Here is a 12,656-nt window from a genome sequence, read left to right as displayed (position 1 = left end):
TCTGTAATTAAATGCTTTCAAAGCTATGTTCTACTTTAATATGATGGAAACATACCACTTTTCTCCACTTGTATACTGCAATTTTAATTGAGATTTTTCTTTCCTTTCTTTTGTTCTTAAGGAGTTCTTTGGTTGATTAACAACAAAAAAGAACTCTTCCATATTAAATAATTATATAACTCATTAAGGATTTGCTCCAAATTATATTCTCTCATTAAAAAATAAATCTTAAATCATTATTCTTCACATCAGTCTATCTCAGTGTGTTTGACTCTTGTGAGATGTGGCATCCACACAGGCATATGTGTCAGGTTCTTGAAAACCTCTACACTGCCAAATGACATGGCTATTTCAAACTACAAGTTCTGGGAAATAAAAGTGAGCCGACTCTTATCTTCATTGGTCAAAATGACTTGAAATGGTTTATTTAAATATACATGACCAGTTTGCATGTGCTCAGACTCACATACTATAAATTAGCATGACCATATAAGCCAATTTTATGAATATTATATGCAATACTGTCTTTTTGATCAAACTATGAATTTTTAATACTATCTTTACTTGAGTTGAATAAAGATCTTTCTCTAGAAGGTGGGTTAAAATTAAAGCATTTTATTACCTTATTACCAATGTTACCATAAAGCTTAATGTCCAGCAGGTTAGCATTTAGTTCCTTCAAAATGTAGCAATAAAACTTACTATTGTACCTAATTTTATATTCCACAATAAAAAATGACACAGAAGGATCAGTTATATTCTATGCTCTTAATGAAAAAGAAATTGTGAGAACTGTATCGTGTTTTATTGCATGCATGGTAAAAGACAGTGCATTTCATCATACTCTCTAAGATGAATATTAACGCAAGCAAGAACCTCCTACTTGTTTCTTGTTTCTCTATCCTTTTTAGTTACAATAAAATTTATTTAGTTTACAGACTTTTCACAAGTTCTAAGAAGTCTAAAGGTCATAATGACCAAATCCTGCCCTTGTGTTTTGATGTAATACAAAACTGTTTTCATTGCATTGAAAATACTCTATGAAAATTTCTTAAACATATTTTCATATTCCCCTTTTACACAAAGTAGAAATATCAAAATTAATGCAACTCTCTAATTTTCAGCTGCATTAATACCAAATGTGTTATTTGTCCAAATTTGAAATCAGTCCCAAAATATTAACCTGGAATGAAGCATAAACTCCATCAGCTTGTTCATATACAGGAAATAGTTGTTTACACATTGCATGCAATCACCCGCATTCTTCTAGTATTAAAAGGATTTTCAAATAGTAACAGGAACTTTACACACATTAACACTTGACTCTCGTCTGTACGTTCTAAAAGTAGAACAAATAAATGATATCATATAAAAATGACTTAATCCATTGCTTTTCCTAGTAAGCACTCAGAAACACAGAATATGGATCGGGTTTTATCGAAAGAAAGCCAGCGGACTGCTTCTGTCAAATGCCAGAGCCAGTTGGTACGGCTTCTCAAGATTTGATTAGAGCATCTCTCCCAAACTTTGCTTTCAGGTTACATCCTGTGGGTGAGTTGAAGTGACCACGTGGTGTTTATCCAAGGGAACCAACAGCGTATACCTTGAGGTTTGTTTTGATTTGTTTCTGCTTCTTTGTTTGCTTTCAGACAACTGATCTATGAATGTGTTATCATCACACGACCTTGATTTCTTTACCAAGGGAGGACCAGTCCGCCTCAACACACATTAGCATCTTGTACATTGCAGTCATAAGAGAAAGCCTTAATTATTTGATTGCATCGCAGAGCCAAACATGCAAGCTAATCTCTGAAAGCGAGGTCCCAAGTCATTCAGGTAATCATAGTTGTCATCTGGATCAGAGACTTCAGAGCCCAAGGAGCTTAGAGATGCAGCTAAGGACCCGGTGCCTTCAAAGGCAAAGGTCTGGAGGGAGTCAAAGGGAGGGGCGCAAGGATCCGTATTGGCCTCCTCCAGCTTCTCCAGGATGAATTTCCTGAAGATGGCGCTGTCTGGACCCACCTGCAGAGACTGCCTGTACATGCTGGGGATCTCTGAGGGGGCGTGTTTGCGAGCCCTGTGCTCACGCATGAAGGTGCTGGTCCTTAGCTCCCCAATGTCAAAGGCCTCTGTATCCTCTTCTCCGCCCCCCTCGTCATCATATCTGAAGATGTTCTGTCTGAAATCCTCACTCTTTTCAGGAAACAGAGTCTGTTTTCTTTTTTGTTTCAGACTCAGGATCAGAAAGATAAACCCTGACAAAGAAAGTGCAGCAGAATATTTAACTTAGCATCTAATTTAACTTCACATTTAAGATAATATTCAAATTTTAGGAAAATACTGATTGGCCACAAAGAATGGACCAGACATGGTGATAAAAGCATTGCATTATTTGTTGATTGAACCCTTCTGGTGGTGGTGAGAGGGTGGTGTTGGTGGAGGTGTTGGTGGGTGGAATGGTATCGGTGGTGGTGATACGCAGTTGAATTGATCTAGACCATAGGACAGAGTGCAACTGCCTCCATTGGATTTCTGTCCTGATGATATAGTGGGTTACACATTACAATAACTCCAAGTTCAGTGGTTGGAACCCACCAGGAAAAATGATGAGGCTACCTGCCCCCATAAAGATTTAAAATATGGGAAACCCAAAGGTACAGTTCTACCCTTTAGTTCCACAGTTATTCAATTAATCTGCTGTATAAAAGGGTAAATCAAACAGTACTGTTACTAAAGCATAGAAACATGTATTAAATAAACGTATCAACATGTGAAGCAGTATTTCTTAATATAGCCTCCATTGAAGTCTGTGCACTTCTGACAGCAGGGTTTCCCTCTCTCTAACCCTTTCCCAAAGAACTCTGCAATAATCAATGGCACCATGTAAAAAATATGATATTGGAGGAATTGAAATATGTTCCTTTTCACTGTTATTTGAGATTTGGAGAATGAGGGTAATTTGGAGGGTCAAATTAGGACGATAGAATGAGTAGGTTTGGCTTCCCCAGTGAAAATCTCATAGGGCTACATTTTCTACCCTATAAATTCTTAATAGTAAGTCCCCATCATCATCCTGTCAGTCACCATACATAACCTTCTGAGTTGAACTCTGTCCTGAATTTAATTGGTCTAAAAGACCTCCTCTGAAGCCTCTCTTTTAATAAGCTTTGTTGTTGTTGTTGTTTTGTTTGTCTGTTTTGAAGACACCCTAAAGAGATTAGGCCAAGTGGATTACTGTGAGGACTTGTCTGTAGGCACCCACAGATCACAAAGCCATGTTTAAACACATTTAAACACATTTTAAGCGCATGAATCTATGCTTATATTAACTTTAACTCTACTAGCTATATATATTTTATTTACCCTCCTGTACTTGAAGTAGAAGATGGTATAGTGAATAGTTTTCCAATTCATAAACTAGGGTGTTTCATTAGTCGGCACATACTCCTCTTCCAATGAATCTGACTCATGCCTTTGACTGTGAAGCTGTCGTCTTTTGACTTAAGTCTCTACACCATAAACTATGTTTAAGTTTCTTGTTTTTGCTATCAGGTTACAATGTTCTACATTTAGTTTTATCATAAGAGGCCTATGAAAGCAATTTGAGAAACTGGAGTAGGGATAAAAAAAAGTCTGGCCATATTCAGTGACAAACTAGGAATGTCTTGTTTCTGAAGCTTTGGGAAAGATGAGTGTGAAGGTAAAGTGTATCAAACTTTTAATGTGATTGATGGTTGAGTTTGGCTTTCCAGAACCAGCAGCTGGTATCATGGCTTTTCTTGCATTTTAATGAAAAGTTATCAGGGAAACAAGAACGGGTTCAGATGCTAAATAATGGAGTGCTGAAGGAAGTGTTTCATGTCTTAATCATTTGGGCCTTCTGAGTTAGAATAGACGTGATAATAGTGAGGTCACTTAATTAAAAGATGAGTAAACTAACTCTACTGGTTTGGAAACAGGGAAATAATATGACATTGTTTTGCTGAGGTTTGTTTCTGCCTCGCACTTAGAATTCACCTCTTGCTGTTACTTTTATCCTTCATGGTGGTTAACTTTGTAGTATTTCTAGGCAGCTATGCTCTGTTGAAAGTATAACTATTTGTGACGCATATACTCTGAGTTTCAGTTTCCCCATCACAGTGCAGGTGACGAAGTTGCTGAGTCATGCATTTATCGTTTGAAGTAGATTGCATGGTGCATAGAAAGCACCAGAGAATGTTTCATGGCATGTGATAAACACTCAAAAGAAGTTCACTATTCTAATGATTATATAAAATTTATAGCCACATGTTGGTGTCCAAAACATGTATAATCAGATGAGCACATACATGATCACATGTTCCCACAATTCAAGGCTTAATAAATTTCAGCTGCCTGTATCAACCGTACTTTTAAATTTTGCTTATTGGGTTTTAATAATTGTAATACAATCAGAGAGAAATTAAGCACACACACTCACACACAAAAAAAAACCAATATAGCTCTTTTGGAAGGAACTGTTTTGTATATGCATCGTGTTATTTTAAAAGGATGAAAAGGCATATCGTTGAGCATTTCTTACCAAATATTATCACAACGCAGATAAACACAGCAATAATGACTTCTGTCCTGAATCCCTTGGCCAGCATGCGATCCCGGTTGCTGCAGGTCTCTGCACTGCCATGGTCATCGCAGGCACAGACGTAGATGGGGAGGGTGTTTGTGCTCGTGAGGGCTGGGATTCCATTGTCAGAAATTACAATGGGCAGGTAGAATACAGGTTCTTCTTGAAGACTAAAACTCATCCTATTAGTCAAGACCTTTGCTGTGTTGTCTAAAAACATAACAATAAACATATGAACCAATACAAGCCATAAGTATGAGGAAAAGTTGTATTATAGTATGATCAGATAAAATTCAATAAAAGGAAGAGAGCATTTTTGATTAAAAAAAAAGATAGTGAATCAATCAAAATAGCCTTATGATTTTTGACATTACCTAAACTCTAGTCATGTAGTTAGATGAATTATTTAAATCAGTCCCAGATAGAAATGCAGAAAACAGTCGCTGTAATTAAATACCGATAAATATTTGATAGGGGCTACCCACACTAAATGTATGATGGCAGAATCAATTTCATTTGAGTTAATTACACATGACACACAGTGATGTTTTTAAATAGCTGGAACCCATTGTCTTCATAAATACAATAAATATACTAACTTATCAAAATGATTTAAAAGGAAATTCTCCCAATTAAACAAATTGCTAGTTGATTTTACATTGACATTATCAACAAATTTATATCTAAAACACAAAATCCTTAAACATTTGTTATGTTGCATCATTCATCTATATAGGAAAATAATCTAATAATAATAAAACAAAAGAACACCAAAATGAATACTGCATATATCGAGCACATTTATTCTTTCTTGATACCCAGAATATTCTGTGTAAGCCTTTTCATTGCAAATTCTTGTGTCCCAAAGCTATTTTCCCTTTTGCTTTGTTTTTTCCTAACAAACCTTCATTTTTGATTACCCTCCACAAAAATATATTCTGATATTTTTTCAGATAAATTTTAGGAGACAATTGCAATAAAAATACAAAGAAATTGAAATCATTTGAAATGCATGCTTCTTTATGACTTTTCTCAAATTATATTTTAAAGCAATTCTCTGTCATGTATTGAAAGACCATTAAAACCATGTGATTTTATTTACTAGGCATATTTAAGATGCAAGAGAAGGATTACACTTTCATTTGTTTTTATTAAATTACTTTCAATCATAAATACTTAACCCTATGTATTCTTCTTTTTATGTTTCAATGTATTTCTTTTCCTTGGAAACTAATTTTATGTTAATAGAAACAAATATAAGCTAGAAATTATTTTTCTGTGCAAGCATTTACCCTTTATGTGAAGTATATTTGAGCTCCTCTCCCTAGAGAATTTGATACAGTCAAGAGGAAGAACAACCCTACATTTCCTGTTCCACAAAAAATCCCCCCACTCCTAAACTTCAAGGCAATTGTAAGGAATGACAAAGCATACTTTAATTATAAAAGTATGAGTAGTAACTTCCGTATATTTTCATAGATTTGAGATGCAAAGAAAAATTAAACTAGAAACTCAAATGGACATCAAACTAAATAAACCCTATTATCTTGAAACATTAAAAATTAACATAATTAAATTTGTGATTTTAATACATTCTCACTGTGAAAGGAAAGTGATTTGGTTTCACCACACAAAGCCCTTCAGGGCATTTCCCCCTTAAAAACAAAGAAAACTAAACGTATTGCCATAGAATGAATTCTGACACATGTCAACTCTAAATATTGTCACCTCAACACCACACAAGGTTTCTTCTTATGTTGATAAAATTATTACCAATATATACAGAAAAGGGAAAATAATCAAACCAGGCTCATTTGTTATAGCTCATAATAAAAAGCTCCAAATACACTGAAATCATTCCAACTAGCATTACATTATATTTATCATCTGCTCCCTAGACATAGAATAAGTTTTGCATTATAGGAATGCATAAAAAGCCATATGGTGTCAGAACTGCAATTAAATTTTCAGTCATTGAGACTTTTGCAAGGGCCAACCCACCTGGATGACTATAACTGTGCTTTTAGTTGGAAGAATGGCATTGAGAGACAAGGGTCTGGCTGTTCAACACCTGGTTGTGAGCATTGGTTTCCTTCCCCATTATACTTTGCGCTATTTCAAGAAAAATGTCATATCGCAGGAGCAGTGTTAGACATGCTGTTAAAATCAAACATGATTTGCTCAGCGTGACCTAAAAATTATCATGAAAGAATAGTATTACCTTGGCTATCAATGATCATAAAACTTGAATTGGTTGTGTCTTCTATAGATAGATTGAAGTAAAAATGGTGCTCTTCTACAGATTCATCTCTATCCACCGCACTGATGATCTGAATTACCTAGGAAAACGTGAAGATGAGAAACCACACACATGATATTCACTCAAACATGCAAGCCATAGCCATTGAGTTGATTTTGACTCACAGCAGCGCACATGACAGAATATAATTCCTCTTAAATTTTCGGCAGACATACATCTTGATTGACACAAACTGACAGGCTCCACTTTCTCTCAAAGATCAGTTTGTGGGTTAGAACAGCTAACTTTTGGATTAGCAGCCTATTGGGTAACCCACTAGGCCATTATATGGCGTGATCTATCTATCTATCTATCTATCTATCTATCTATCTATCTATCTATCTATCTATCTATCTCCTAATTTCACATGAAAAATACAACCAGTTTCCACAGCTACTGGTCTGCAGCTGTTTTTCTGGTAGCAGTTGTGGCATTCCTCTGTGGGAAAGAAAGTGTTACCCAGTGTAACATCCCTCTTTCCCAGCACAGTGGAAAGTTGGGCGTATATGTGTAACAGACACAGATAAAAAAGAAAAAAAAAGAAAAATACAACCAGTAATTCATATAAGGACAATTTTTCTTACTCCTGAAGCCATACAAAAATGAACAATTACTTTGAATATGGTTAATGCTTTTTCATGTAAAGAGTAAACAAATTCTGCCTCTCTAACCCAAATCCTTCAGAACATTTTTTTCTACTTCAAAACAAACAAAAAACAAAGCTATTATTCTGCAATACATTACAATTCATGTGTGCATGTATTCCATATATATGCATATATATAATTCATGAGTATAAATAACCATATATATGATTCAGGAATTGCTGCTATATATTTTTTATTATAATGACTTAATCAAAATCATTAGTGCTTTGGCAGAGAATGTCAAGTTAATTTTGTCAGTTAAAAAATACATTTAGGAACCCTTTTCAAAGGAGCATTAAGATATTATTACATGATACAACAATGTTGTTAATGATCCACCGGATCCCAGGGCTACCTTGTTCAAAGTTCCCAAAGCCCGACTGTCTTTGTGCAGCATTTCCTTTCCTGCTCCCCTTCCGTTTTCCTCCTCTTTTTCTTTTGCTTGTCTTTCCTGATCTGAATGGTAGTCATTATGAGTTACTGGTTTACATATTTTCCACTTATATTGATAGAAGAAATGTGGCAGAGTTGCTGACTTAGTAAAGTATGTGCTAATGTAATGAGTTTTATAATTGATTTCAGGGAATACTGCATTGAAGCTTAGGGATGATGTACATAATTTCTTTTGACACATAACATTTATGAGAAGAGGATTCCGCATCAAATAAGTTTCTCTTGATAATTCAGATCACATGGAACTAAAGTAATGCTGATTTGAACACATCAGTTTTCAATTAATTATTTTCTTTCAAAACATGAGTATGCTACTTCAGTAGTTCATTACTGTCAAAAAAAATTGAAAAGGAATCTGACAAGATCACACAGCGCAGTCATGACTAATCCTATAAATTAAACTGATGATGGAAATTACTGCTTTAAAATTTTAAGACTAAAGAACCATTAAAAAGGTGTCAAATAGAAAAATGACAGACCCACATTTATCACGTTACACTTCAAAAATACAGATACCTATCCACATGCATAAACAGCCTTATGAAACTTGTGAAAAGAATGCAATTTGTACAGATATCCTATACCGGTTTATGTTTTCTTCATAACAAATTTCTAATTAAATTACAATATGTTGTTAATTAAGTAATATGCTAAAAGGAAAATACATTCAGTCAACCCATGCTTACAATAATGCATGGTGAGATTACATCCGGATGCTTTTATATTCAAAAGAATTTGTACAGGCATGATTTTGGCAGGCTAATGTTCTGAATCCTATCTTTGATAGATAATAGCAGTGTACACTTGACAGATGAGTAACTTTTCCCAACTTACTCTTAAAATAGATATTCTTAAATACTTAAATTTAGGATTCTATTGTGTTGTAAAACTGCTTGCTTCACATTCCATCAGTGTTTGTTAAATATTCTCTTGGTGGAAATTCTCTTGGATGATTTTTAGTGGTGGACTTTGTGCATGTTGGGTGTACTCTTGTATGTTTATTGGGTAGGTAATCTGAATAAACAAGGTCTCAGTATATCTGACACATTCCTATGAGCTTACCCGTCTTTTGATTTCCTTTGTGACTCAGGCTTCCATTGAGATTAAATATTTTATTTTATGCTGATGCATAATCAAAATAGAAAGCCCCTAGAATAATGAAATCACTCAGACTTCAGGTATCATTTATGCTATTGAACCAACCATGAATATGTATACTTTTCATGAAAACATTACAAAGTTCTGAGCTGAGGCAGCATTAATGATCTCATAAGTCTTGACAAGATAATGTTCATTTTTGTTTTTAACATAATAATTGCAAATATATAAAAAAGTTTTATTGAGATATAATTAAAATATCATACAGTTCAATCATTCACTAATATTAAGAAGGGTTGTTCAATCAACAATACAATTAACTTAGAAACACTGTCTTCCTTTTAATAGTCATTGTTCTTGACTCCCCATTCTTCCCATCTCCCCTCGTGTGCCCCAGGTAATCATTAATGCAGTTGCAGTCTTCATAGATCCACCCACCCTGACTGCCCTAGACAGAAAAACTTACAAAATGAAGACAAAAAAGGGGACCAATCTGGCAACATCGACAAAATACCAAAGAGCAACACATTAATTTAAAATAAAGCAGAAAATATTTTAAAATATAAATTTAAATATTGTCAAGTTTGGTTTTTATTTTGAATTTTCAAGTAACATTTTAGGAAAGAAACTTTTATTTGCTACTTAGATTAAAGAGGGGGGGTGTGGAATGAAGAGAGACAACAAGGCAACCTATATATCTAGGTTATTGACTTATAATTACATACCGTGAATAAAAATAGCTCGTGTGCTATAACAATGTAAGTACTAATTCATAAGATCAGTGAAGCCAACCCATCAACGACTCCACAGGACAATGAAGTAGCAGTCCACTTTTTAAAAATCATAGCTTTGGAAATCCTATGAGGTTATACTCCAGCTGATGGGGTCAATATGACTTGAAATCAAAATGGCAGCAACAGGCTTGGTTTGGTTTGGTCTGCTCTTGGAAACTATTCCTGACAATATATATTTATAGTAGGAGGAAAGTCAAATAAAACTATATATACAAGACAATGGATTGAGACAGCAGTACAATAAGTAATATTTAAAATACATTTTGAGAGTTCAGATTTTTCAGTATTTGTTTACCTTGGCTTGAGTGCTGCCAATTTATTTTCTGATCCAAATTACTCAAATTTCAATTTATAATTCTTTAAAATCTATAAAGGAAAAGCAGTGCATATACATAGACAATCTAGAGAAGCTGGTAGACCAGGCCCCGTAGTATCTCAGCTTACCTTTTTTGTGTGTTTATGGTGAGCTGGTTTGACATTAAAGACTCCAAGTCCATTTCAATTTTGATGTTCCTCCACCCACCCACTATTTAGGTTGAAAGGATTACAAATCTGGAGTGAATTTTTGTATTTTAAAGAAACCTACTATATATATTTACACAACCCATCTCCCCACCCAGGGCCCACAGGGAAGGGATGGGTCACCAGGGTGCAATGAAGCATCAATGAAACACACTATATTCCTCTGGTTCCTTGAGGCTTCATCACTCCTCACTACCATGACCCCAGTGCTGCTTCTCAATTCAGACTAGACAGGAACATGTACACAAGTATAGGAAGGGATGGGAGCTCACAACACAGAATCCAGGAACAGAAGTGGGAATGGGAGGCTGGAAGGGTAGGGGAAAGATGGGAAGATGAAGGAATAAAGGGGGAACCAATCGCAATGATCAAACCATAATCATATGCCCCTCTACTGGGTGAAGAACAACAGAAAGCATGCGAGAAGGGAGACAGCGGTCGGTGTGAGAGGTGAAAATAATAACAATGGACAGTCTATCGTGGAGTTATGAGGGGCGGGGAGGTGGGAGGAAAAAAAGAGCTGGAACCGAGGACTCAATAGAAAGTAAATGTCTAGATTAAATGTCTAGATTAAATGCCAGATTAAATTGATATATGGGTTATGATAAGAGTTGTATGAGACACTCCAGATAGGGCAAGATATGACAAAATAACAATCTATAAATTATCAAGGGCTCATGAGGGAGGGTGGAGCTGGGAGGGAGGGGGGAAAAAAGGAGGACCTGATGCAGAGGGCTTAAGTGGAGAGCAAATGCTTTGAGAGTGATTAGGGCAAAGAATGTACGGATGTGCTTTATACAATTGATGTATGTATATGTGTGGATTGTGATAAGAGTTGTATGAGCCCCTAATAAAATGTAAAAAAAGAAAAGAAAAAAGAGTTGTATGAGCCCCCAATACAATGATTTTTTAAGTGATATCAACAAAAATATTCAATTAGACCCTTTATATGTCTGTGTGTGGGATTTTACCTGAGCTAATCTAAAGACTGATCTGAAGGAACATTCTATTACTTTCCCTATATTAAAATTTCTTATTTTAAACCTCAAATGAATTGACCATCATTTCAAATACATTGGGTGTTTATGATTTTGAATGGCAACTGGTGCTTAAGCCACTGTGAAAACATTTACTTTTGAGTAGAACACGTGTAACGCAGCTATATGGCCCCTGGAACATATGCACCTTCTAGTGGAGTCTACACATGAACACAAAGGTTGCTGTAGTGGAGATGAACGCATACCCCCGAAAAGGTAGATAAACACAATTATAATATACCATGTAATGGCTACAAAGTAGATATAGATGAACAATAACTGCATATAGGGTTGGGAGGGAATAATTGAGTTTGGATGAAGGACAAAGTGACATCTGGCATGCCTCTTTTCTGTTTTTAAACCACGCAATTATGTCTTGCACTAGTTGCACAGCTGCCTCGTGTTATATGTACAGTTCCGGAATCAGCGCAGCAATGTATTCTGGAATTTCTGTGCTTTCCTATATAAACCAGAGTTTGTTATGATCAATGCCAGGAATTCTCAAACTCTGGGAGGGGTGCTGCAGTGATCTAAGGAGGCTGCAAAAGCACATACCTACACTTTATCCTGTAATATGATCTAAAGTATATATATATTTTTATTTTCCAGGGGAGTGCTTAGTAACTTTATTTTTCTGAAAAAGGGGCAGTAGGCCAACTTAATTTATGAACCCATGATATACATGACTGAATGCCTTTCAGAGTTGATAAAACACAAATAGATATCTACTGGTATTCTCTGCCAAGGTTCACCTATTCTCAGCAACAATATTCCTTATTCCATGAATCTTGAATCTGGATTGAATCTCTGGCAAAGCACCAATAATGTCCTGCTGCAATATTTTCCAAAATATTCTCAGCAAAATTTTATTTACATGGGATATTGTTGACTAGTTTCTGCTTCCGTTGTATCACCAGTCTTTGCAATGGGCACAAGTATGGATCGCTTCCCATCAGTTCTAGCTATCTTCCTTTTTTTCTCTTTTCTTTTTAACAAAGACAATTAAGTTCTTCTGGCACTACAGCAGTTTTTAAGATGACACTTCAGTGGTTATTCTGTTAATGCCTGGGTCCTAGTTATTGCCAGTGCATTCAATGTGGCTTGGATTTTTTTGGACTTGAATCCCATGTTGATCCTGTGCTACTTCTCCAATTCTTTTCTTTTGTTGCTTCCTGCATCTTTCAATATTTTTCTCATAGACTC

The 12,656-nt window shown here is 35.4% G+C and overlaps 1 protein-coding gene and 1 non-coding gene across 2 annotated transcripts in view; one reads left to right on the top strand and one right to left on the bottom strand.

Moving 5' to 3' along the window:
* Positions 1–604: 604 nt before the first annotated feature.
* Positions 605–12,656, bottom strand: part of CDH19 (cadherin 19) — a 58,006-nt gene continuing 45,954 nt past the window's right edge. The window contains exons 9-11 of the mRNA XM_075532727.1: positions 6,825–6,942; positions 4,562–4,813; positions 605–2,255 (exon numbers count right to left, since the gene is read on the bottom strand). Of these exons, the coding sequence (XP_075388842.1) occupies positions 1,765–2,255; positions 4,562–4,813; positions 6,825–6,942 (861 nt within the window). The 3' untranslated portion in view covers positions 605–1,764. The remainder of the gene's footprint in view (positions 2,256–4,561; positions 4,814–6,824; positions 6,943–12,656) is intronic.
* On the top strand, positions 7,288–7,425 carry LOC142428412 (small nucleolar RNA SNORA41). The gene has a single exon (XR_012780317.1). It is a non-coding gene; the product is annotated as a small nucleolar RNA SNORA41 (small nucleolar RNA).

Source organism: Tenrec ecaudatus, chromosome 15 (genome assembly GCF_050624435.1).
Source record: "Tenrec ecaudatus isolate mTenEca1 chromosome 15, mTenEca1.hap1, whole genome shotgun sequence".
NCBI classification, from domain to species: domain Eukaryota; kingdom Metazoa; phylum Chordata; class Mammalia; order Afrosoricida; family Tenrecidae; genus Tenrec; species Tenrec ecaudatus.
Note: the sequence above shows the minus strand (reverse complement) of the source record. Positions and strands in the feature narration are given on the sequence as shown.